Genomic DNA, 23922 nt, shown 5'->3' with positions numbered 1-23922 from the left:
TTACTTCAGGTTTTCCTTGAGGTATTTGTGTTTCCAAATGGTCTATTTTTATATAATTGATGGTCCTCTGGTCAACATTAGTCAGCAACTCCCATAAAATTTTATTTGAAATAATGGAAGTGTTTAGTCCAAAAACAGCTACTAAAGGAAGAAAACTGAGCTTCAACTCTTCTGGCAGCAACTCATCCATTTCCCTGTCTTTTTTTTGATAGTCTAGAATCTATTCAAACAAGTACACAGTGTTACCTGATCGTGAACCAATAGGTAAGCCGCAGCCTTTGAAAAACAAGCCAAATATAAGCCAGATAATTGTTTGCCCAAAATCTAACTTTTCTTTTAAAGGTGTCCAAGTTTTGACGATTGTTTTATAGGACATTTTCCCGTGCTTCCACAGAAAGTTTGTGGCACGAAAAGAGCGTTTCAACGGCCTTTCATGTGGCCCACAAGCGCGTTTCTGCCACCAACAAGATTTTTGTGGCTCAAATTCGACAAGCAGCTACTGAGGGGATTGTCGCTTTTGTGGCTCAATTTTGGCGGTAAATTCAAATTTGGCAACAAAATAAGGTCAAAACAATAGAGTAAAAAACTTTTCAAGTATGTGCACACAAATCTGAACATTGTTTTTGCACGGAATGGTAAGGACGAAGGGCTGGAGTTCTATTTATTGATATATACATGATTTTTATTTATATATTCAGACATTTGAATTTATCGCCCTAAAACATACAAAACGGCGTTTCCGCGAATTTCAACTTGTGGCTCGACTGAGTGGCACACAATCGTGTTTCCGCAAAAAAAAATTTAAGAAGTGTGGCCCACAACTGTGTCACGGAAAATGCCTATAAAAATACTCACGAATATTCAGGTCCTTTCATTATTCATAAAATATTCTATTCATTATCTACCTTCCAATTCTTTCCTGGCCTGAGGAAGTTCAGTTTCAGTGTAGAGATTATTTGAGGCAGCATTTAAGACGTTTTTCCATGCTCCAACAAATAGTTTGTTTGTTGTGGAATTGTGGCTCGACAAGAGTGTTTCCACGGTCGTTCGTGCTACCCCATAAGTGCTTTTCCGCGACCAACAATATATTCATGGCTCACTTTATGAATTAAATTCGACAAACAACTGGGGAGGTGATTTTCAATTTCGTGGCTCGATTTTGGCGGAAATTCAAATTGAGTAGGAAAATAGTGTCTAAATAATAAAATTATCTACTTTTTCAAGAATACAAACAAAAAACTGAGGATGTTATTTTGTAAAGAATGGTAAGGATGTAAGCCTGGAGTTCCTTTATGGAGATTTTACATGAACATAATTTTTATTTTCAGACATTTGAATTTACCGTTAAAAAATAGAAAAAACAGGATTTCCGCGATATCCAACTTGTGACTTGACTGTGTTACACAAAATCATATTTCCAACATGTTTCCGACAAACAATTAGAAGTGTATGGGCCGCAATTCTGTCAAGGAAAAAAGTCTTTAGTAGAATTGCCAGAAACCACTACCCCGAGTGGAACTATATAGACTTTACACAAATTACCGCGCACTATCTGCACAAAATGCTAGACCGTGCTTACTTTCCTGTGCAATAATATGGGTAAAATTAATGACAAGGACATCCACTGGCTTGATTTCTCCTGTGTTAGTTCGAGCACTATCCGTGTGTGTGCTGCAATTTCTGTATCCCACAATTTTACTGAGTCAGACCTCTGATTACTTTATAATGACACTCTGTGACCCAAGGCGTTTTAATGCCAGCATTTCGATTCATTCAGAGGTTCTTTTTGGCGCAATAGAGTTATTGTCTTAAAATTGTGCCCCAATCCTTAGGCTATGCATCTGTTGGATGGAATGATGCATTAGTTAATAACGACCCTAACCCGCAGGCAAAATTAGGACAAAATTATTAGATCATTGGTTTATTATCACACAGATACACAGTAAAACATCAGATTATTGGTATATTATCACATAGATTCATAAAATTATTGGACTCACTTTGTGTAAAGTCAAAGCTTTGGAATATAATCTTTTTTCCAATCAATGATAAAACGCACTTAAAGGGCTACGAAAGATACACAAGGAACACAATCGTACTTTTATCTTCATCACAAGTCAATTCCAGAGTCAAAATTGGCTATCACAAACCACAATACGTCCCTGGGACGCAAAATAAACGTTCAACGCATCAACGTAACAATAGCATAAACAATCAACGCAAAATAAACGTTCACCTAACAAAGAGCACAAAGGTAGGAATGTTGAGCCTAGTGCCAATGCCGATGCCTTAGACTCCATAAGTTGTACGCCTTTACACTATACAGCTGAAAAAGGAAACCTAGATGTTTGTCAGATATTAATTTGAAATGGTGCAGCAATATACGTCAAAGATAATAGGGGTAAATCAGATAAAAGAAATGAGGATGTCCCCTAGACTGCTGATATGGACTTAGATCTAGACTACAGTAAAATGAAGAAGAAGGCAAAGAAGAGCAAAAAGGATTTGAAAGCCGTACTTGAAGATATTGAGGGATCAGAGCAAGGAGGCGTTGAAACCATTATTACCACTGAAGAAAAAGAGAATACCTATGACGATTTGCTAGAGTGATTATACAAAAATTTAAAAGAGAAGAATCCTGAGATGGTAACTGGCGAAAAGAAGAAGAAGGTGATGATGAAACAACCCCAGGTTGTCCGAGTGGGGGCAAAAAAAAACATCCTTTGTCAATTTTTCAGACATATGCAAATCACTGCATCGATTGCAAAAACATGTTTTGGATTTTTTATTGGCTGAGTTGGGGACTCAAGGCTCCATTGATGGAACTAATCAGCTTATTATTAAAGGTAAATTCACACAGAAACAAGTTGAAAATTTGTTAACACCTCAGAAAGATAGTGGCCTTCACTTTTTCCAATGCGAGGCCTGCAATTCTCGCTGTTGTGTATCAAGGCTGGCTTCCAAGCTTTAACTTCTAAGCGTGCTGCAGCTAGAGCAAAAGAATCTTAGGTATTAAAGCTGTATTATTATTTCTTTTTCCGAGCCAATTAAAAGTTTTTGACTGTAAAAAAAAAAAAAAAAAAAAAATTAACTCGTGCTTTCGATTCATTCATTTATGAGTAGATTCTGCTTTTGGTAGCACAAAAAGGAGTCCAAGCATGTGTTTTAAAGCCCTTTGACTCAATGTGTAGTTCACTTTGAGTTAAAATAAAGTGCCCAAATGAAAAATTGTGATGTACTTGTTGAGTCTGATATACCCGTAAAGAAGGGTATAAGGCAAGGGGCTGTGAACTCGCCAGATTTGTTCAATAGCTCTGCTGTTGATGCACAATATAAAGCCCCAACAACTTGTATTCTTTATGGGATGGATGTGTCGCTCATTAGCTATACAGATGATGTTTGAAATATTAGTAGGAGTCTACAAGGAATAAAAAGTTGTTTCAGTGCTTTAACGGGTGAATATTCTCGTATCGGCCATTCGTTTAACCCAACGAAAACGGAACTGCTGTTTTTAAACTATAATGTGCCAACCGGTGACGTATTTGTCATTCTGAAAGGTACTGAGGTCAAACCAGTTCAATTATTACTTACCTTGGAGTCTGAATTGGTACATCGCTCAAGGTTACGCGTGAACTTGCTATTGATGGCACCTTCAGGAAAGTTCGTAGTGCATATGGAAGGCTTGTCCCAAATGAGACAAGATTTAATCGTCATATTCTAGCCCAGTTATAAAATCTATTTGTTCTGCCACATTTTGTATTCATATCTCGCTTTGGAAATGTTTCACTCAGATAGATAAGAAAAAGCTGCGTATTATTTGTTTTAAATATGGTAATTATTTTCTTGGGCTACCACCGTGGACCATTAACCAGTATTTGATTAAAAGATTTGGTCTGATAGATCCAGATGTTGCTGTCCCTATGTGTATTAAATATGTTGATATATTTGAGTTAACTGTATTTTGCTGCCTTTTTCTTTTCTTATTTAATACTCGAATTTTGAATTATTCATTCTGTTGTATATTTTTTTTTGTTAAATTGTAATTTGCTACCTTTTTCTCTTTTTTTATTCGTACTCTACCCCCTATTGTATTTGTACAGTTTTGGCAGGCAATAAATCTATATCATATCATCATATCAGCTATTTGTCAGCTATTGGTTTCAAACGGTGCAGCAATAGATGCCATAAATTCTTGGAAACAAACACCTTTACCTATAGCTATTGAGACCGAAAATTTAGGTCTTTGTCAACTACTAATTTCAAAGGGTGCTAGAGTAGATGCCAGAAATATTTCTAATCAAACACCTTTACATGTAGCTGTTGTAAATAGAAATCTGAATATATGTCAGCTATTAATTTCAAAGGGTTCTGCAATAGATGACATTAAATCTTGGAAACAAACACCTTTACATATAGCTGTTGTGACTGAGAATCTAGACATTTGTCAGCTATCGATTTCAAAGGGCGATGTAATGGATGCCATAAAATCTTTGAAACAAACACCTTTACATATAGCTGTTGCGACTAAAAATATAGATATTTGTCAGCTATTGATTTCAAAGGGTCCTGCAATAGATGCCATAAATTTTATGAAAGAAACACCATTACATATAGCTGTTTCGACTGGAAATCTAGATACTTGTCTCTAGATATTTATCAGCTATTGATTTCAAAGGGTGCTGCAATAGATGCCATAATTTCTAAGAAAGAAACACCCTTACATATAGCTGTTGAGACTAGAAATCTAGATATTTGTCAGCTATTGTTTCGAAGGGTGTTGCAATAGATACCATTGATTTTGGGGAAAAAACCCCTTTACATATAGCTGTTACGACTGGAAATCTAGATATCTGTCAGCTATTGATTTCAAAGGCTGATGTAATGGATGCCATAAAATCTTTGAAAGAAACGCCTTTAGATATTGGTATTACGACTGGAAATCTAGATATTTCTCAGCTACTGATTTCAAAGGGTAATCCAATAGATGCCATTGATTTTTGGAAAAAAACGCCTTTACATACAGGTGTTGAACATTGAAAACCAGATATTTGTCAGCTATTGATTTCCAAGGGCGGTGCAATAGATGCAATAAATTCTTAGAAACAAACTATTCTTAAGAAAACAACTATCTTAAGAAACAATAAATTCTGAGAAATATAGCTGTTGAAACTGGAAATCTAGTTATTTGTCAGCTATTAATTTCAAAGGGTGCAACAATAGGTGCCATAAATTTTTGGAAAGAAACGCTCTTACATATAGCTGTTGCGACTAAAAGTCTAGATATTTGTCAGCTTTTGATCTCTACAATCAATAGAGATCAATAGCTTTTGGTGCTACAATAGATGCCATAGATTATATAAATGAAACACCTCTACATTATGGTGCTTTTCTGGAAAACTTCAAGCCTGTCAGCTATTGATTTCAAATGGCGCTACAATAGATGTTTCAGATTCTAGTAACTCAACTCTTTCACATGTTGCTCCACAGAACAGTCACTTGGATTTATGTAGGTTACTAGTGTCAAGGGGTGCAGGGGTGAACGATAAAATTATCGTAACATTGAATGTCCACAAAAAGAAATATTTGCCAAACAAGCATTAACGGGGATATTATCGGAAATGATTGCATGCGTTGCAATAGCAGTAAGGTGTTAAATTCATTTGAAATACCAAAAAATCAACACTAATGATGTTGGATATGGGAGAATAACATTTTCAGAGACGATAGTGCTTACAGGGAATGTGAATCTAAAACTTTTAGCTGATGAAGAAGGTCGGCCTCTTGCTACTGCTGCTGGTAACACATTACCTGTTGATAGATTATATTGCCGTCTCTTTGGCATTAGTATTCAAAAGAAGAAAGGAAGAAGATAAACCTACTGCAGCACTAACATCAAAACGCATACCTTATCCCGATGCCGATACTGCAATCTGTTTAAAAATAATGTCGTAATTGACAGTGAAATCGCAGGTAAAATAAAAGGTCATTGACAATCAATATCACCGAGAAATATAAAGATGAATTGATGGAAAAAAAGCACCGGCGAACATTACTAGTACCATCGATTGTTAACCCAAACATACACTTATTTAACACAATAATAGCAATGACGAAAAGTATGGTGAGGTTGTTAAAAGTTGTGTATGACCCTAAATGGAATAAATGGAATATGACATAGACTTAAAACATTCATTTTTACGACAATGTTCTACATGCCATTATTTCATAAAAATGTTTTATTGCCTTACTTTGTTATATTTTTTTATTATTTTTAGTGTATGCTAGGAACTCCAACGTTTAGAATATTTATTCAAAAGTCAGAGACGAAAGAGAACAAAATTTTAGAGACAAAGGTACTGCTATAAGGCTAATGGGGGATCTATTGAGATAGTTCAACAGAATTTGAAAGATAAATTGTTTTGTTTTTTTTTTAAAGATGAACCGACTTTTAATCTGGATTTACTCTAAGAATCAAACTGTAGAAGATATAGAGTAGAGGATTTCTTTTGGGAAAGAGATATATTGCACTTTTATTTTCTTTGCTGACACTTGACTTGCCTATAACGAATTGACCTGATTAAAAAGAAAAAAAATCCTTGCCAACAAAAAGCCTTTTTTTGAAAAAAAGCCACACAGGTGGATCTTCTAATGGAAGAATTTTTTCGTAAAGGAAAGGAATTTTTCATAGAGAAGGAGCCCGATTTCCTGTAATATTTAAAAAAGATAAGAGACTATCAAAAAAACAAGTTTTTTTCAAGGTAAGTAGACTTAAATGTTGTATACAATTCTTTTCAGGCAGAAGAAAGGATCAAAATTTCGTGCTCCTGAACTGGAAAATCACTTGTTGTTTTTTGTTAGTAATTTGTCATGTTTTAAACTTGTGTAATCAATAGCCCTTTTTAGGGCTACCAAATTAATACTAATGTTTCACATTTGCAAAAATTGAGATCATATATTCAAATTCCAAAACTTGGGATCGCCAGTTAGGCTGCATACTTACCAAATGGGGCAAAGGGGTTTGAGAGGGCAAGCAGGTTTGAGGGAGCAAATTGGTAGGTGAAGGGGTTTTGACCCCCCCTCAAAATGTTTGTCTGTCTCTTTTTCAAAAGAGATCTAATGAATTTGCAAGTAATATAATGCATTTATAAGGAAACTAAACGTTCATCACTGATCTCAATTGTTTATAAGTAATCTAAAAGATTTATTTTTGTTCTAAAGTATTTATATGTGTTCTGAAGCGTTTATAAGTGATTTAAGTTTTTATAGGCAATCTAAATTGTTTATACATGTGTGAAAAAAAGTAAGATTTGAAGTCGTTTATGTGTAATATAAAGTGCTTAGAGGTGAGTATAAGTCTTTTTAAAGCGTTTTAATATATTTAATTTTTTTTAATAATCTTAATCTGAAACCTTTCTAAGTGATCAAGAGCATTTATAAGTGATTATGAGTGATCTAAAGTGTTCACTAACGATATAAAACAGTTACAGACTATTAAAAGAGCTTATAATCGTTCTAAGGCATTTATAAGTCTTCAAAAGCGTTTACAGCTATTCAAAAGTGTTTAAAGGATTGAGGGTAATTATGAGTTATCTATAGCGTTTATAAGTCATCTCACGCTTTTAATGTTCTATAGCATTAAAAGTAAGATAAGTAAAGTAAGATTTGAAGTCGTTTATGTGTAATATAAAGTGCTTAGAGGCGAGTATAAGTCTTTTTAAAGCGTTTTAATGTATTTAATTTTTTTTTAATAATCTTAATCTGAAACCTTTCCAAGTGATCAAGAGCATTAATAAGTGATTATGAATGATCTAAAGTGTTCACTAGCGATATAAAACAGTTACAGATTATTAAAAGAGCCTTCAAAGCGTTTACAACTATTCAAAAGTGTTTAAAGGATTTAGGGTAATTATGAGTAATCTAAAGTGTTTATAAGTCATCTCACGCTTTTAATGTTATAGCATTAAAGACTGTTGCAAAGCGTTTAGAATCTGCACGTATAAGTGTTGAAAGCACTTTTATAAGTATTCCAGAGAATTTATAAATTATTTGAAACGTTTTTAAGTAATCAACGGCCTTTATTTTTGATTTAAAGATTTTATAAGTGGTCTAAACCGTTTGTATGACCTGAAGCGTTTTAAGTGTTCAAAAGTGTTTACAAGTTATGTAAAGAATTTAAGTTACCTAAAGTGTTTACAAATGATCTAAAGCAAATAAGCGATGTTAAGTTTTTATAAGTGATTTAAAGGGTTTGTAAATAATCTACCGAGTTTATGAGTGATACAAAGCGTTTATAACAAATCTAAAGCGTTTGTGTAAAGGTTGGTTCTAAGTCATCAAAATATTTATATGTGATGTGGAGCATTTATAAGTGATCTCAAGCGCTTATAAGTAATATAAAGTGTTCATAAGTGATTTAAAATGTTTACAATTGATCAAATGTGCTTATAGTTGTTAAATCATCTAAGACAAATAATTAATATAAAGGGTTTATAAGTGGTCTAAAGCATTTATAAAGGGCATTTATAAGGCATTAATTAAAGCTAGAGCTTGTTGATTAAATCTAAAATGTTTACAACCATTTCAATTCGTTTATACCTACCTCTTAAGGTAGTTCTACTTCATAAGGTGATAAATGATGAAGTAATTGCTGGTAGTAGAGAAACTGGGTAAGGTTTTTTCCATTATTCATCTCTTTCTCTCTCTCTCTCTCTCTCTCTCTCTCTCTCTCTCTCTCTCTCTCTCTCTCTCTCTCAATCTCTTTCACATGAAATTTAGGAACAATGGCAAGGCAAATTAAACTGCCATGCACGTATACGTTTTTTGGGAGGGACGTATTTGAAAATTAACTAGAGTCTGAAGCATGCAAAATGTCTGAAAGACGAACGTGGATCGAATAAATAACAAATCAGCCTTCAAGATGATTTAAAGGTGAAATTCATTTTTGGTTCCGTATATATATATATGCAAATATCTCTAATTACACAACTGTCACCGACCCTTGCATATATAGTCGAAATATGTTCCTATTTGAATCTATACCTGTTATATATGAGCTCAAAATTCTGAAAGCCACTTCAGGTAAGTGGCAAAAGTTCAATTTTTGCCATCTTGATAAAAACAATTGTAATCTTTGTTTACATATACCAGCAAATCTTTTCAGTTTCTAACTCACTTGATCCGAATCCGGGAATTGCTAGGTACAATATTTTCGGTTACACTAATATTTTTAGTAGCAATAGTTTATAAACGACTTTTTAGAAGAGAATTATTGGCAGTTAGTTGTAAATTATTCTTTTACTTCTTTTTATTTACAATAAAGTGACCCCAATTACCCTCCACATAAAAAAAAAACTTTAGCACACAGTTAGTAATGACAATTCTTTTGGTAATTAATAATAATTTAACAAATTTTATTATTTCACAACTTTATTTTCATGAGCAATCTACTAACAGAAAATAGTCTGTAATAACAAAAACAGTCACAGAAAAATAACACTGTCCTGTTGTTTCTACTTCTACCATTTTTCGTTAGATCTACGAATTCTGAATCCATTCTCAAGACAAAAGAAAATAAGATACCGAAAGTATTTTCGGCAGAAAATCGATAGATATCTCTCAGGCCGAGAGCCATCTACAGAAAAATACCGAGGACGTAGGAAAAACAAAAGTTGAAACACTGCATAATAGTTATCTATCTGTACAGATAATATTAGTTGTCAAAACTTTACAGAAAAAATTGCAAGAAATGAATTGCATGTAGCCTTGCCCATAAACTTTTATCTGAGTAGGTTATTAAAGAAAAGTAGATTTTAAACTCGATTTAAATATTTTGGGATAATTGTAGGTGATTTAGGCCAAGTTTATTGTGTCGGACAGCTAATTGTCACCATAGCAGGTAAATCACTGTAAAGTCTCTAGTATTTATATGACCTACAAAATGGACTATTTCACCATTGCATTTTTCTAGATTTTCTCAATAAAATTCTAGATTTTCTCAAACAAATTTTTTTTTTTAAAGTTGTCTTCAGAATTTTGTTGAGTAGGCCTAGAGTATTGAGGAGGCCTAGATCTAACTCTACCCTGATGCTAAAAAAAAACTATTTCCTGAATTGTTGTCAGCTAATCCTAACTAGCTTAATACCATCCATCTGCCAGTCTGAATGTCAAGTAGCCTAAAAATCATTATTTATTTATTAATAAGCTTACATCAAACAATAAGCAATAATGCTTGTTGCTATAGACAACACAAAAAGAGATAAACTAATTACCAAAACTTATAAATGTTAAAAGAAGAAAGAGAGAAAAAGTAACTCATAACCAAAAGATCAGCTTATAACTAAAAATCAAAAACTCCTAAATACAAAGTTTTCTTCACTAAAAAATATATAAATATCTGCACATTCCCAGCTTCCATGACTTTAATGGCTAGACTATTCCAAGGCAAAATAACCCTACTGGAAAATGAACATCACCCTGTTTTCTTATTTTATTTTGGAGGGTACAGTTTGTAATTATATTGGTGGGTTGTGTGACAGTGATTATTTTTGAAAAATGAATCAAAATGTAGGTTGTCTATAGCTTCAATAATACAGAACACATTGTTAAGGTCACCATGATGGTGTCTGAAATGTAATGACAGAATACTAATCCAAGAGAGTCTCTCTTCATAGAGAAGATGTTGAAGGTAAAGAATCATTTTTGACACCCTCCTTTGTACCTTTTTTTTTATGGAAAGCTCATCCATTACACTTGAAGGAAACCAGACAGAAGTGTTATACTTGAGAAGTAGGCAAACAAGAGACTTATAAAGCAAAAGGAAAATTCAAAAATTGAATTTTCTGAAACTTCTCTTCAAAGACAATAGATAGTAGTTTGCATTTCTTACAATTACCAACCCACTAATGAGATTGCTAAGAAAGTGACATATTCTTTTAATCAAAATTTTGGTAAATTTTTTGCAGTTCATAAGATTGACTTACCAATAAAGTCAACATACCACTTGATACCTTTTTTATGTTCTTTACAAATATAATAATTGCTTCTACTAGAAATTTCAATTTAAGTACTCTTTGACCTAACCTAAATTGACCTTATTATAAGTAATTTTGGCACTTAGAAAATGTAGTATTATTTTGTTGAAAATTACCAAGAAAACAGCACTGAAAAAATGTACTATTATTTTGTTGAAAACAACCAATAACTCATACTTTAATTGAAAATTTGTCTATTTTAAGAGCTCAAAAAGTGCTAGCTCAAAAATTTGTGGTAGAAGCAATTATAATATTTGTAAAGAAAATTTAAAAAGGCATCAAGTGGTGTATTCACTTTATTGGTAAGTCAATTATATGAACTGTGAAAAATTTACCAGAATTTCATCCTTTAATTCAAAAATAACATTCATTCATAAATAAGCTTTTCCCACACCTCACTAACATGCAAATATATAGTCTACAATGAGTTGTACATATGGTGATTCAGGGTATATATTTGTATATTAGGAGGGGGGAGGGGAGGTTAAATTTTGGGTGGTTCACATATCTTACCTACAAATAAAGCAAACTACTTGATGACTTATTTGTGCTCTTTCTGGGTATAATAATTACTTTTGTTGCAAATTCAATTTTAAGCCCTTTGCAGAGCCTCAAAGAGGATAACTTTTTCACCTATTTTAGATGCAGTTTTATACACCTTTGTTAGCATTACTTTTGTTATAACCAGTTTGCCTTCAATTAAATCCACAGTGGCAAAACCAAGAATAAAAAAACAAGACAAGCATTGACTCATAAAATTTTGAAACATTGACTAATAAAAAAACAAGAAATATATAATGGGCCTATGAGCTAAATATTTGGGTAAGGTTAGAAAAGTTAGATTAGGTTGAAATTGAATTTTCAACAAAAGAAATTATTATTCAGAAAGAGCATGAAAAGGCATCAAGTGGTATGTTCACTTTATTTATAGGTAAGAAATGTAGATTGCTCAATATTTACTAGGGGAGGTTAAAGCTCATTTCTGCTGTAAATAAATGTTATATTTGGATTCAGGACAAAATTCTGATTCTAAATATTTATCTATTTCCTAGCTATCTCATTAGTAAATCAATTAGAAGTAATACTGTGCACTAATAAACTGAGTCAATGCTGTCAAAATCAGGAAATAGTAAAACGTTTGGGAAATACACAATTTGGGTATATATTTACACATGGGGGGGGGGGGGTAAAGTATAGAGGAATTGCTTTCAAAAATATTTAGATACAATTGTTCCACATATTATGAAGTAAGAATTGTTTTCTTAATATGTTTCCTTCTTAATAGCCCCAATGCTATGCTTATACCAATTTTTGAATGTCTTCAGTTTGAAGAACAGGAAACCAAAAATAACTCAAGTACTTTTCAGATCACAATAATGTTTTTTAAACCTGGAGTGAAAGAAAACTTTGTATGCTAGGCCTAGGCTAGCCTATCTCTATGCAACCTTTTAAGCCATTATATTTGTATAGAGTGTTGAATAGGGAATTGAGTGAAAGTCTATTGCTCTTTTGTCTTCACAGTAGCTAGTTCAGAAAAGGAATCTTGCACAAACATTACCAAATTTAAGTTTTACCAATGTCAAAGCATAGTTGCAAACAACAAAGCTAGGGTCCTACCCATTGAAGGCTTCTCAGACAGTGCCTAACCTTGGACAAATATTTTACTAAAATATATCTATCATAAACAAGGACAGAAGGTCCTAATATTGGATATGAGTAGAACATTGGGTGATTAGAAGCAAGAGTGATGCATTAGAAATATATAATTTAGGCCATATATTTGCATATTTAGGGTAAGAGGCTTTTAAGTATAGTGGAGTTGCTTCCAGAATTTGTTAACTATAATTTGTCTGTATATTACAAAGTAAGGATTGTTTTCTTACCAGGTTTCCTTCTCAGTAATCCCAATTCTAGGTTTACATTGAACAATTTAGTACAAACAAACAAATGAGATTTAGCAAAGGTTTACACCTATGAATAAATTTGTGTTATCATCTCCCATCTAAACTAGAACAAAAGAGGAATACCTTCTAATCTAAGTTAAGGCCAGGTAGTCACTTTCTAAGTTATGACTTGTTGTAGATTTTAAGGAAGCCCTATACTTTTGCGAAATCATAAATACCTACTTATCTCATTGCTAAAGATGCAATACTTTGCCTTACACCCCCTGTAAATACATAGCCCACTTCAGGTATTCCTGCAGCATTCACAATAGCACTAATTTTTTCTTTGCTGCTTGAACAGTACTCTTGTTATGAAATATCACTTTTATCTATTTGAGAGCTTTAAGGTCTTCTGGACCTGTAATAATCATGAGTTAAAGATTCCCAGGTGAACCTTCATTGCCTCTTCTTCCTCTCCTTGTCAAGTTTGTATTTGAAAGACTGGATAGCAGGAGTGCTGTCAGTTCATTCTATCAATTGACTCCACTGTTTTATGACTCTTCTTAAGAAGTATGTTTGATAGATTCTTGATCAGCAGCTTTTTGGAGTGTCCTCTTGTGTGATGATGGCTGGACTATGGCTCCTGACGAAAATGATAGTTTTCCTTTTGAAAGTCATCATTGTATAACTATGCATGTATATTTAGACAAGGGTAGGTGGCTTAAGTTGCTTGAGGCAGTCCTCATATGGTGCTGATTTTAGGCTTTTCCTGCACTTTGTTGGTTGCCTCTGAACATTTTCAATGAGTCTTACATCTTGCCAATAAGAGGGATCAGCAAGGCACATGCCAAAATCAGCATGGGGTCTAACAAGAGCTTTATACAGCTCTATACATTTATACAAAATATCCAAGGCTAGTAGCTGAAAAGGATAGTAGATGCAGGAAAGTGGTAACAGCATACAGAAAAATGTACTGTGTTACACTGAAGTTTATTGCCTGCTTGATAGATTTTTATAATTTTACCAGCAGTGGATCCAGGGGGCTCAGAAAGGTTGGCCAATTGTGTGTGTCAAGTTTAATTCTTAAGAGACAAAAGAAATAAAGATCCTCCAGAGCCATTAATAGCACATAGTGTCAAATCATTGTTTTAGTTGCTGGAAGTTGTTTAGCTCTTATGTTTATATCCTATGAAGATTGCATACTACACAGTTTGTTTCAACAGATTATTGTCTACATAGATAGGTCAATATTAACAATTTATCAAGTTATACTTGGTTTATACTGATGACTGAAAAGTCTTACAAGGAATTAAAAGATCAGTGTATAGGCTACAAAATATTACAAACATGGATACAGATAAACAGCTTACAGGGGCAGTTGCCAAAGAATATAATTTGGTTAGTAAACTGAATCATGAAATTTTTAATAGATTCTAATGGTAAGGTATACATAAAATTAACACTTGCTTTAAGTAAACTTTTTGAGCAAATCAATTGTATCAGCACCCAGAGCAACAATTAGTCTCACTGCAGCAACACTTCACATTTGAAGACAGCAGGTTATGGACATTGATTTGGTTGTAGACACTCTGAGAACTAGTGGATACTATCAAACTTCTTCTTCATCATATAATCACCAACAGACATCTTATTGGTACTGATACCTTTATTTCTATTGGTTCTTTTATTATTAATGGTGAAATTTCCTTGAAACTGGCTTTCAGATTTGTGAAGAGTACAACTGCTTTGGGATCATGGATTGTATCTCTACATGAATTAAATTTGTTGGGCTTCACAATGTAGCTTTTAAAGTTATTGGAATTCCCCTATACAACCTATTATTTGACAAATCCTATAGAACTCTATGTGAATTGACAATCCAATCCCTGGCTCAGGATTCACATCTATTTGAAAATAGAATAACTGAGGCTATGTTTTCAAAAACTCTTAAATTGCATTGTATACAGAATATCATCATTGGAGAATCTTCTAAATGGAAGACAACCGCAGTAGGGCTTAAGATACAAATCTATGGACAACAACCTCTGCTAAGGGCTGCCTTGGCCCTGTTGGGGTACCTGCAAAACTAAGGACCTTGGAGTTAACTCCATACTCACTTATGGGCTGGTGCACCTAGATGAAATTATAGCCTAGTAAAAGACACAGCTTCTGTACAGGATTCTGATTAATAAATAATTGTTCTGGGTTTGGCCTGTTTTTGTAGGTGTTTTTGGGCTAAAAAATTTCTTCTTAGTTAATATATCTGCTATGGGCTGCCTCCCTGTAGTAGCAAAATATTTATAGTTATGAATATATAATGACCTGGAGGTAAAAGGCTTGAGATTGTCTGTGCAGGATTTTGACTCTTGTTGATAAAAAAGCATCATAAGTGCTGAAAACCATGTTGTGAGCAAGATGGGCCCAGGATTGCACAAAACCTCTGGGAATGAGATCCCAGGGACTTCTTGTTGTCTGGCTTAAGCGCTTTGGTGTAGACCTGAGAAGATGTGTTGGTGTCCATCCTGCACTGATTATGGGTCCATTCCTTTACCTGAGGCCAAAATAATTTCCTTAAGAATATGAAAGAATTGAATTCAGAAAGAACTGTAACTTGGAATGTTAAAAAACAACTATTATATCAACATTTCCACTGACGAATTCAGACGCTGGATGTCTTAGGAGTATCAGAAACCCATATCCCAGGGGTAGGAAGCACAAAGTTGGGTGATATAGGATTTTTTTACTTGGGCAGGAAGGATAAGGTACATAGACAAGGAGTAGGGCTTTGTGATAAATATGGAAGGTGCTAAGTCCTGTTTAGGTTGAGAAGTTATTAATAATAGAATAACACCACTCAGTCATAGTATACAGTAATAGTATATGCTCCTGTAGAACCAACTGGCTGAGATAGTAATGACTTTGATGACTTTTACTTACTTACAGGAACAAATAGAATGGGTCCCAGATAGAAATATATAGTTTTTATTAGGAAATTTCAATGCTCGGGTAGATAGAAATAGGGATAGATGGTATCCTAGATTTATTAAATTTATATAGAAAAAGAAAACAGTAATGGCTACAGACTGCTGCTATTTTTTCTAGTTATAACCAACACAGTATTTGGTCATAAAATGGCCTAAAAGGTGCCATTGTATTTACGTGATGATAAGACAGCTAACCTTATTGATTATATTATTATAAGCTGAAGACTGACAGGATCAATACAAGATACTAGGGTATAAAGGAATGCTGTTATTGATATGAATGAATGAACTTTATTACCCGTAAAAGTATAAAAAAACAAAGTACAGAATATTATAAATAAACAAAAACGATAAACAGCAAAGAAAAAAATTCAAACTAACAAAAGACAACATGGACTAATTAACCAGTATCAATATGGAAAAAAGGCTGCAGAGGGTCATAAACGCGAATAAAGTTGATAGTCTTTTTACATAAATCATCACTGGAAGACCGAATCCGAGAAGGCACATCAATTAAACCAAATTGAGCAATTATTTTTTCGTTTTGGTGCCATCTAGGAAGCCGGAGGAGGAATTTGCAATGTCTGAAATAAGCTGTACATAGAGTATGTTGATCTTTCTTACAAAACAGATGAGCCATGCCTGATAAAAACAAAAGCACAGGGGCGCAATAAGCGTTATAAATCATGCACAAACCATTGCAGTTGTAACGGCTTTTGTTTGGGGATATTTTTCCGTAAGTGACGCGTAGGTTTTTCACGGATTGATTCACTAGGGATTGAACAGGTTGTGGAAAGTGTTGGGCCAAAACACAGACCAAGTCAACTAACTAAAGAAGAACATGGTAGAACTGCAGTCCCAGCAATGAATGGAGAAACCGCATAAGGGCTATTAAAACAAATAAACTCGCATTGACTGACAGTCTAATCTTAGATAGTTCATTGGTTAATATAGTAAAATTAGAAAGCAATCCACAGCGAGTCTGGGCAACAAGAAGAACATCATCTGCATATGCAATAGAAGACAAACCAATATTACTGTAAAAACAGAACTTCTAAGGGGACACAGGCACGATGCAAGCACGCATTTAAATATACTAGGAGACAATACGGCACCTTGCCAAACTCCCTGATTAATTTTTACCGGGTCAGGTATTTGGCCATTCCAGGTAACTTGAATTTTAGACTTTGAATACCAAGAAGACAATAAACTTAGTACGGAAGGATTAACACCTGAAGACGCAAGGGAAAATAGAGCCTAAGAGTGCACAATATTGTCGAAAGCTCCAGAAATATCAACAGTAAGACAGTATAAAGACATTTTAGTTTTTACGGCATCTTTCATGAGTTGTCTCATGAAACCTTTCCGAAAACCAAATTGAAAAGGCGTAAAATCACAATTCGACTCAATTTCTGGTAGTAACAAATGTTCAAGCAACTTACTTAAAAAACACGATTCTGTAATGGGACAATAATTTACACATGACATGGGGTCCTTGCCTCGCTTTTGAATAGACGTTACACGACCACAAAGGAAACTATCAGGAACAAGCGACTGTGCTAAGCAAGACTGGAAACATATTTGTAGATGGTTAAGTAGAGCAGGACAATCATAAGCAAAAAATCGGTAAGAAAGGCCGTCACCATCAAGGCTATTTGAATGCTTAATTTTTGTTAAAGCCTGGCGAATTTCATATATTGCTACAGGCTGGACATGAGCCTGCAGGAGACGGTATGGTAAAAGCGGTTTAAGCAACTTGTAATAAAAAGACTGAAGAAAACTATTAAATACACTGAACACATGCTTATAATGATCAACAAGATTAGCTAGCTGGAGACAAGATAGGGTAGATGGGGAACATTTCTTGCTATTAATAACCTTATTCCAGGAGGCCTTATTGGTGGGAGGCCTTATTGGTGGGAGGCCTTATATTAAAAGCAATGATCACCATCTAGTAGTGTCTAAGATTAATTTAAACCTGAAGTCTCAGAAGGGCTGCTACCTTCCAGGAAGCCATGACAGTGGTAGACTCCAAGAAGAAAATTTAGAGCAACTTACCAGGAACAGTTTAATAGTAAACTGGAGAGTTCGAAATTTGACAATGCAGAAGGCAAAGGGAATAATTTTAGGAAAATGATTAGTGAAGTTGCTGATGGTGTCTTAAGGAAAAAAGTTGGAATGCAATTAGGAATATTAAGTGAAAATGCTTTATGTTTAATTGATAGGAAGGGGGGCTTGTACAGGAATAATCTGAGTGATAGATGACATGGCAATAAGAAGAATGTATAGAAAGTGGAGAAAGCATTAAAATATGAACTAAGCAGTTGTGAAGTGGAGACTATGGATAAAATTGCCAAGGATCTGGAAGAAGCAGCTAGACGGCATAATAGTAAAACAATATACTGGCATGTTAATAAATTGAGAGGGAGTAGTCAATCTTGACTTGTTCCATTTAAGGATAGGGATAAGGCCATAATTATTGATAAGGAAAGAGTTAAAGAGAGGTGGGCAGAACATTTTGAAAATGTGCTAAACCAGTTACAGAAAAAGATACAGAGGAAGAGAAAAAAAATTTGACACCTTGGATGTAAAGAAAAATTTATTCTGTAAAGAAGAAATGATGACTGTACAAAAAGAATTAGAAGATAATAATGCCCCAGGTGCTGATAGTGTGGTAAATGAGTTGTTTAACTATAGTATAGTGGCAATGAGGTTAGAAATAGGTTACTGAGGATTATGAAAAAGATTTTTGAAAAGGGGTAAGTAGCCTACCTACTGATTTTGGGAAAACCCTAATTAATCCCCCATATAAGAAAGGAAATAAGAGTTAATTATTAGTGTTCTAATTATTAAGGCATTAGCCTGGTTTCTGTAGTTAGCAAATAAATTAGTATGATGATACTTTTTAGACTTAAATATGTGGTAGACAAAATTGCAAGAGAAAGCAGAGCAGTTTAAGGAAGGGCAGAGGATTTGTCCATCAAAATTTTAACTCTTAGGCTGATAATTGAGAAGTGCCTGTGTCATCAAACACCTTTAGCCTTGAGTTTTATTGATTATGAGCAACCGTTTTATTCAGCTGATAGAGGAGCCTTAAAAAACGTCTTTTCGTGAGTGTGCTGTCCAGGATGTTAGAACAAAGATCCAGATTGGTTACTCTAAAATTGTAGCCAATCGAGGCAAATATAATTGTATTATTGCCTTTGGAAACCTTTATTCTGCTTTTTCAGATCATTCTGTTCTTTTCCTTTCTGGGCTTTATCCTATTTTTAGGAATAAGGATTTTAGTGATATTCGAGTGGTCTATTTCCGTTTGTGTAAATATCTTCTCTATCTTCATCTTTGGTATAGGAATAAGAAAATAATAAATAAGTTTTACCCTTCCTAATATTACTGAGAAGCTGACTGGTTTACACGAAAAGCTTTCGAAAACAGCGTATAGGTGTTTGTTGCCTCACCATGGTTTGATTCGTTTGTTTTATTAATTTTATTTATTTAATGTTATTGTTGTTTAATTGTTATTGTTGATTTATTGTTTTTTTTTTATGTAATGTTGTTGTTGATTTTCGTTTTTGAATTACTTTTTTTCAGTGTTTACTCCATTATTTATCTTGTGATGTAAATGGGTTATTAATAATTATTATCATTATTATTTTTGTATGATATACCAGACAAATGCATTAAAGTGATTAGTGCTATGTATAAGACAACACTGCTGCAGTTAAGATAGGAAATCAGGTTAGTAGCCAGTTTTGTATTAAATCAGGAGTTAAGCAAGGTTGTGTTCTATTCTCATTTGTATGGATCGTTTTGATGGAATTTGTCTTAAGGAGCACAGGAAAGATAATGGGAGAACATGGAATCAAATGGGAAAGAAGCACTCTCCTGGGCTTAGATTATGCTGATGACTTAGCCATTGTAGATGAAAGTGTGAGTAAAATAAGTTTTTTAGTCACACTTTTATAGGTTTTGCAAGTTCAGGGTGCTGGAATAAGCTTGAAAACTAATGTTAATTAGACTAAGTCGCTAAGGGTAGAAATAAGTCAAGATGAAAAGGTGACGTTGAGTAATGAAATGATCAATCAAGTGGAAAGCTTCACTTACATTGGTATTATTATTAGTAAAGATGGTGGGTGCCTTGAAGATATTAAAAGTAGTGTGGCCAAGGTTCCAGTTGCTTTTTTACATTTGAAAAAAGTTTTGAATATAGGGAAATTAGTCTGTAAACCAAGTTTAGAATATTGGAAGCTACAGTGATGATAGTGGTCAAATATGTTTCTGAAGTATGGGCATTCCAGAAAATAGGGGAAGATTTGGTAGATTTTTTTTCCGGAGAAATTGTCTGTAGATTGTTTTGGCCACCCAACTATCTGACGGTATTTCAAACTATAGACTCTGAAAAAAATAGTTGAGTCACACTTCTTAGGACTATAATGAGAGAATGGTTGAGATAGCTAGGGCTGTTCTGTGGATGAAGGATGACATTGCCAAAGATTGTCCTTTTTGGCCAACCGTCTAAGACCAGACAGAATGCAGGACGTCTATGGTTGGGGTGGGAGGATGTCGAAAAGAAAGCTTTAAGGGAATTGAGACTTCCTGGGAGGTTATAAAGAGGCATTGAATAGATTTGGCTGGAAGAGGAGTGTGCGTAGTTGTGCTGGCCTCAGGTGGCATGGTGCTGTAGAAATTTATTAATAGTAGTAGTAGTAGTAATACTAGCCCAATTCAAAAAATAATATTTAGTTTTTTTGAAAAGCTTTGTAATTTTCTTCTTGTATTAGTATTTTTTTTTAAATCATAATTAACTTAAAAATTCAAGCAGAAAAGGATGAAATTCTAGTCTAGGGGCTGTAGTGTGGTGGTGCTGTAGGTTGGATCTCAGCTTGGTAATGCAGGACCCAGGGTTCTAACCCAGTTGTAGCTATATACTGCATGAGTAATGCAAGCACCTTGGTAGTCAAGAAGTAGTGTTAATCCAATACAATAGTTAAGAAACATTTTGATATCTTGGAAAGTAGTTGAGTTAAGTGAATAAAACTCTCAGGAATGCATCCATAGGCTTAATGAACTCATGGGAAGATATTTTGAAGTACCTAATTCTCCTCCTTCTCCCTCCAGAGGGCGCTGACCTTTGATGACATTTGATAATTTTTGTAGCGAAATAGATTTTCAGCTCAAATTAGGCACAAAAAAATGTTTTGAACCTCATATCGGCTCAGTCCCAATTTATAAGGTTTCGTTATTTTTAAATTTAAGAAAAAAACTCGTTGATATGGATTGTAATACAACTGAAATAATAGGAATTGCATTTTGAAAACTAAAGTCAATGAAAAGGATATTGAAAACTCAAAACTAATGAAAACATTTTAGGTTAAAAGTAAAGATCACCATCTAGTAGTGTCTAAGGTTAATTTAAAGCTGAAATTTCGGAAGAGTAACTCCCTCCCGGAAAGTTATGATGTTGGTAGACTTCAGGATGAAAATTTGAGAAAAAAATTCCAGGAACAGTTGAGTACTAAACTTGAGGGTTTAAAATTTGACAATGTGGAAGATGGATGGAATAATTTCAGAAAAACAATTTGTGAAGTTGCTGATGGTGTCCTAGGGAAGAGTGCTAAGACAGCAACTAGGAATATTAGTGAAAAAGCTTTAGGTTTAATAGAGAGTAGAAGGGGTTTGTATAAGAATTATCTGAGCGATAGGTCGTATGAAAACAAAAGGAATGTAAAGAAAGTGGAGAAAGCATTAAAATACGAACTAAGGAGATGTGAAATGGAGGCGATGGATAAAATTGCTGAGGATCTGGAAGATGCGGCTAGACGGCATAATAGTAAAATATTATACTGGCATGTTAATAAATTGAAAGGGAGTAGCCGATCCGGACTAGTCCCAGTTAAAGATAGAAATGGGGCCACAATTAGTGATAAGGAAAAAGTTAAAGAAAGATGGGTGGAACATTTTGAGAATGTGCTAAACCGAGATACAGTTGCAGGAAAAGATATAGATGAAAATGAAAAAGTTTGTGATACCTTGGATGTGAAGGAAGATTTGTTTAGTGAGGAAGAATTAGCGACAGTACTAGAAGGATTAAAAAATAATAAGGCCCCAGGTGCTGATAGTATGATTAATGAGTTCCTTAAATATGGTGGCTCTGAGGTTAGGAATAAGCTACTGAAGATTATGAACATGATTTTTGAAAAAGGGGAAGTACCCAATGATTTTAGGAAAACCTTAATTAAACCACTGTATAAGAAAGGTGACAAGAGTGAATGTCGGAATTATCGAGGCATTAGTCTGGTCTCTGTAGGTAGCAAATTACTGAGTAATATGATACTTTTTAGACTGAGACATGCTGTAGACAAAGTTTTAAGGGAAGAACAATGCGGTTTTAGAAAAGGTAGAGGATGTGTCGACCATGTTTTCACTCTTAGGTTAATAATTGAGAAGTCCCTTCGTTGTCAAACACCTTTGGTCCTTAGTTTTATCGATTATGAGCAAGCTTTCGATTCTGTTGATAGAACAGCGTTAACAAAGGTCTTATCGTTATATGGTATACCAGAAAAATACATTAAAGTGATTTGCGCTATGTACGAGAATAATACTGCTGCGGTTAAGGTAGGAAATGAGGTTAGCAACTGGTTTTGTATTAAATCAGGAGTTAAGCAGGGTTGTGTTCTATCCCCCTTTATATGGATCATTTTGATGGACTTCGTCTTAAGGAGCACAGGAAAGGCAATTGGAGACCATGGAATCAAATGGGGAGGAAGAACGCTCCTGGACTTAGATTATGCTGATGATTTAAGCATATTGGATGAAAGTGTGAGCAAAATGAATGAATTTTTAGAGGTTTTACGAGTTCAGGGTGCTAAAATAGGCTTGAAAATTAATGTTAAGAAGACTAAGTCACTAAGGCTAGGAATAAGTGAAGATGAACAGGTTACCTTAGGTAACGAAAAGATTGATCAGGTTGGGAGCTTCAGTTACCTTGGTAGTATTATTAGTAAAGATGGTGGGAGCAGTGAAGATGTTAAAAGTAGAATAGCTAAAGCTCAGGGTGTTTTTTCACAGTTAAAAAAAGTTTGGAAGAATAGAAAGATAAGCCTACAAACCAAGATTAGAATATTGGAAGCTACAGTGATGACAGTGGTCAAATATGGCTCTGAAGCATGGACACTCCGAAAAGCAGATGAAAATTTACTAGATGTTTTCCAGAGAAATTGCCTACGGATTGTTCTGGATACCCGGCTGACTGACCGTATTTCAAACAGTAGGTTGTACGAAAAGTGTGGTTCAATCCCGCTTTCTGGGGCTATAATGAAAGAAAGGTTGAGATGGCTAGGCCACGTTCTATGGATGAAGGATGACAGATTACCGAAGATTGTCCTTTTTGGCCAACCGTCTGGGGCTACACGGAAAGCAGGTCGTCCTTGTCTGGGTTGGGAGGATGTCATAAATAAGGATTTAAAGGAAATGGGAACTTCCTGGGAGGGTGTAAAGAGGGAGGCTTTAAATAGATTAGGTTGGAGGAGGAGCGTGCGTAGCTGTGTTGGCCTCAGGCGGCTTGGTGCTGCAGTGAGTTATTAGTAGTAGTAGTAGTCTTCTAAACCCTAGAAATAAGCAAAGGATAGACATAGTAGCTTGGTAGTATTTTCCCAGGGTATATTTTTGGTCCTTGATTCATTCCTAAAAGGTTCATTTACCTAACTCAACTTTCTTCCAAGGTAGTAAGAAAGATGTAAAATAGAATCCCCCCTCAGACAAAAACACACCTAACTAAGTACATACTGCCTGAAACAGGTGTTAGGCCTACTGGTCTATAGAAAGGTACTACATCCTTTTGTTTTTTGCAATTTTTTCATTCAATGCTCAGTATATCTGCTTTCTTACCAACATATATTAAAGTAGCTCTTTTTGTTAATCTGATTGACCTCACCTGACTCTGGTTGTCTATGTTCAATTTTAATCGTTGATATACGGTGCTTCAAGAACCATTATCATCTTTGAAGTAGAGCAACCCTTGAAATA

At 34.4% G+C, this 23922-nt stretch overlaps 3 protein-coding genes and 1 pseudogene across 5 annotated transcripts in view; 3 read left to right on the top strand and 1 right to left on the bottom strand.

Moving 5' to 3' along the window:
* The window catches only part of LOC136032038 (trafficking protein particle complex subunit 11-like), a 155589-nt gene extending 155341 nt beyond the window's left edge, over positions 1 to 248 (bottom strand). For both annotated transcript variants that reach the window (XM_065712128.1, XM_065712129.1), the window contains exon 1: positions 5 to 248. In XM_065712128.1, coding sequence (XP_065568200.1) covers positions 5 to 190 — 186 coding nt within the window. In that variant the 5' untranslated portion in view covers positions 191 to 248. The remainder of the gene's footprint in view (positions 1 to 4) is intronic.
* Positions 249 to 2436: 2188 nt separating this feature from the next.
* Positions 2437 to 3009, top strand: LOC136032496 (eukaryotic translation initiation factor 2 subunit 2-like; annotated as a pseudogene).
* Positions 3010 to 3220: 211 nt separating this feature from the next.
* Positions 3221 to 4649, top strand: LOC136032452 (ankyrin repeat and protein kinase domain-containing protein 1-like). The gene is made up of 2 exons (XM_065712762.1): positions 3221 to 3397; positions 4101 to 4649. Exons 1-2 carry the CDS (start codon positions 3221 to 3223, stop codon positions 4647 to 4649), a joined length of 726 nt encoding a protein of 241 aa, XP_065568834.1.
* Positions 4650 to 9682: 5033 nt separating this feature from the next.
* The window catches only part of LOC136032037 (ras-related protein Rab-35-like), a 37281-nt gene continuing 23041 nt past the window's right edge, over positions 9683 to 23922 (top strand). Inside the window, exon 1 of one of the 2 annotated variants that reach the window (XM_065712126.1) lies at positions 9683 to 9784. The gene's annotated coding sequence lies outside the window, so the exon portion shown is untranslated. Of the gene's footprint in view, positions 9896 to 23922 lie in introns of both variants that reach the window. The other variant, XM_065712127.1, reaches the window with a different exon arrangement.

The sequence above is a fragment of the Artemia franciscana genome, chromosome 10 (genome assembly GCF_032884065.1).
Source record: "Artemia franciscana chromosome 10, ASM3288406v1, whole genome shotgun sequence".
NCBI classification, from domain to species: Eukaryota; Metazoa; Arthropoda; class Branchiopoda; order Anostraca; family Artemiidae; genus Artemia; species Artemia franciscana.
The sequence above is the reverse complement of the archived record's forward strand: the minus strand, read 5'-3'. Positions and strand labels throughout refer to the sequence as shown.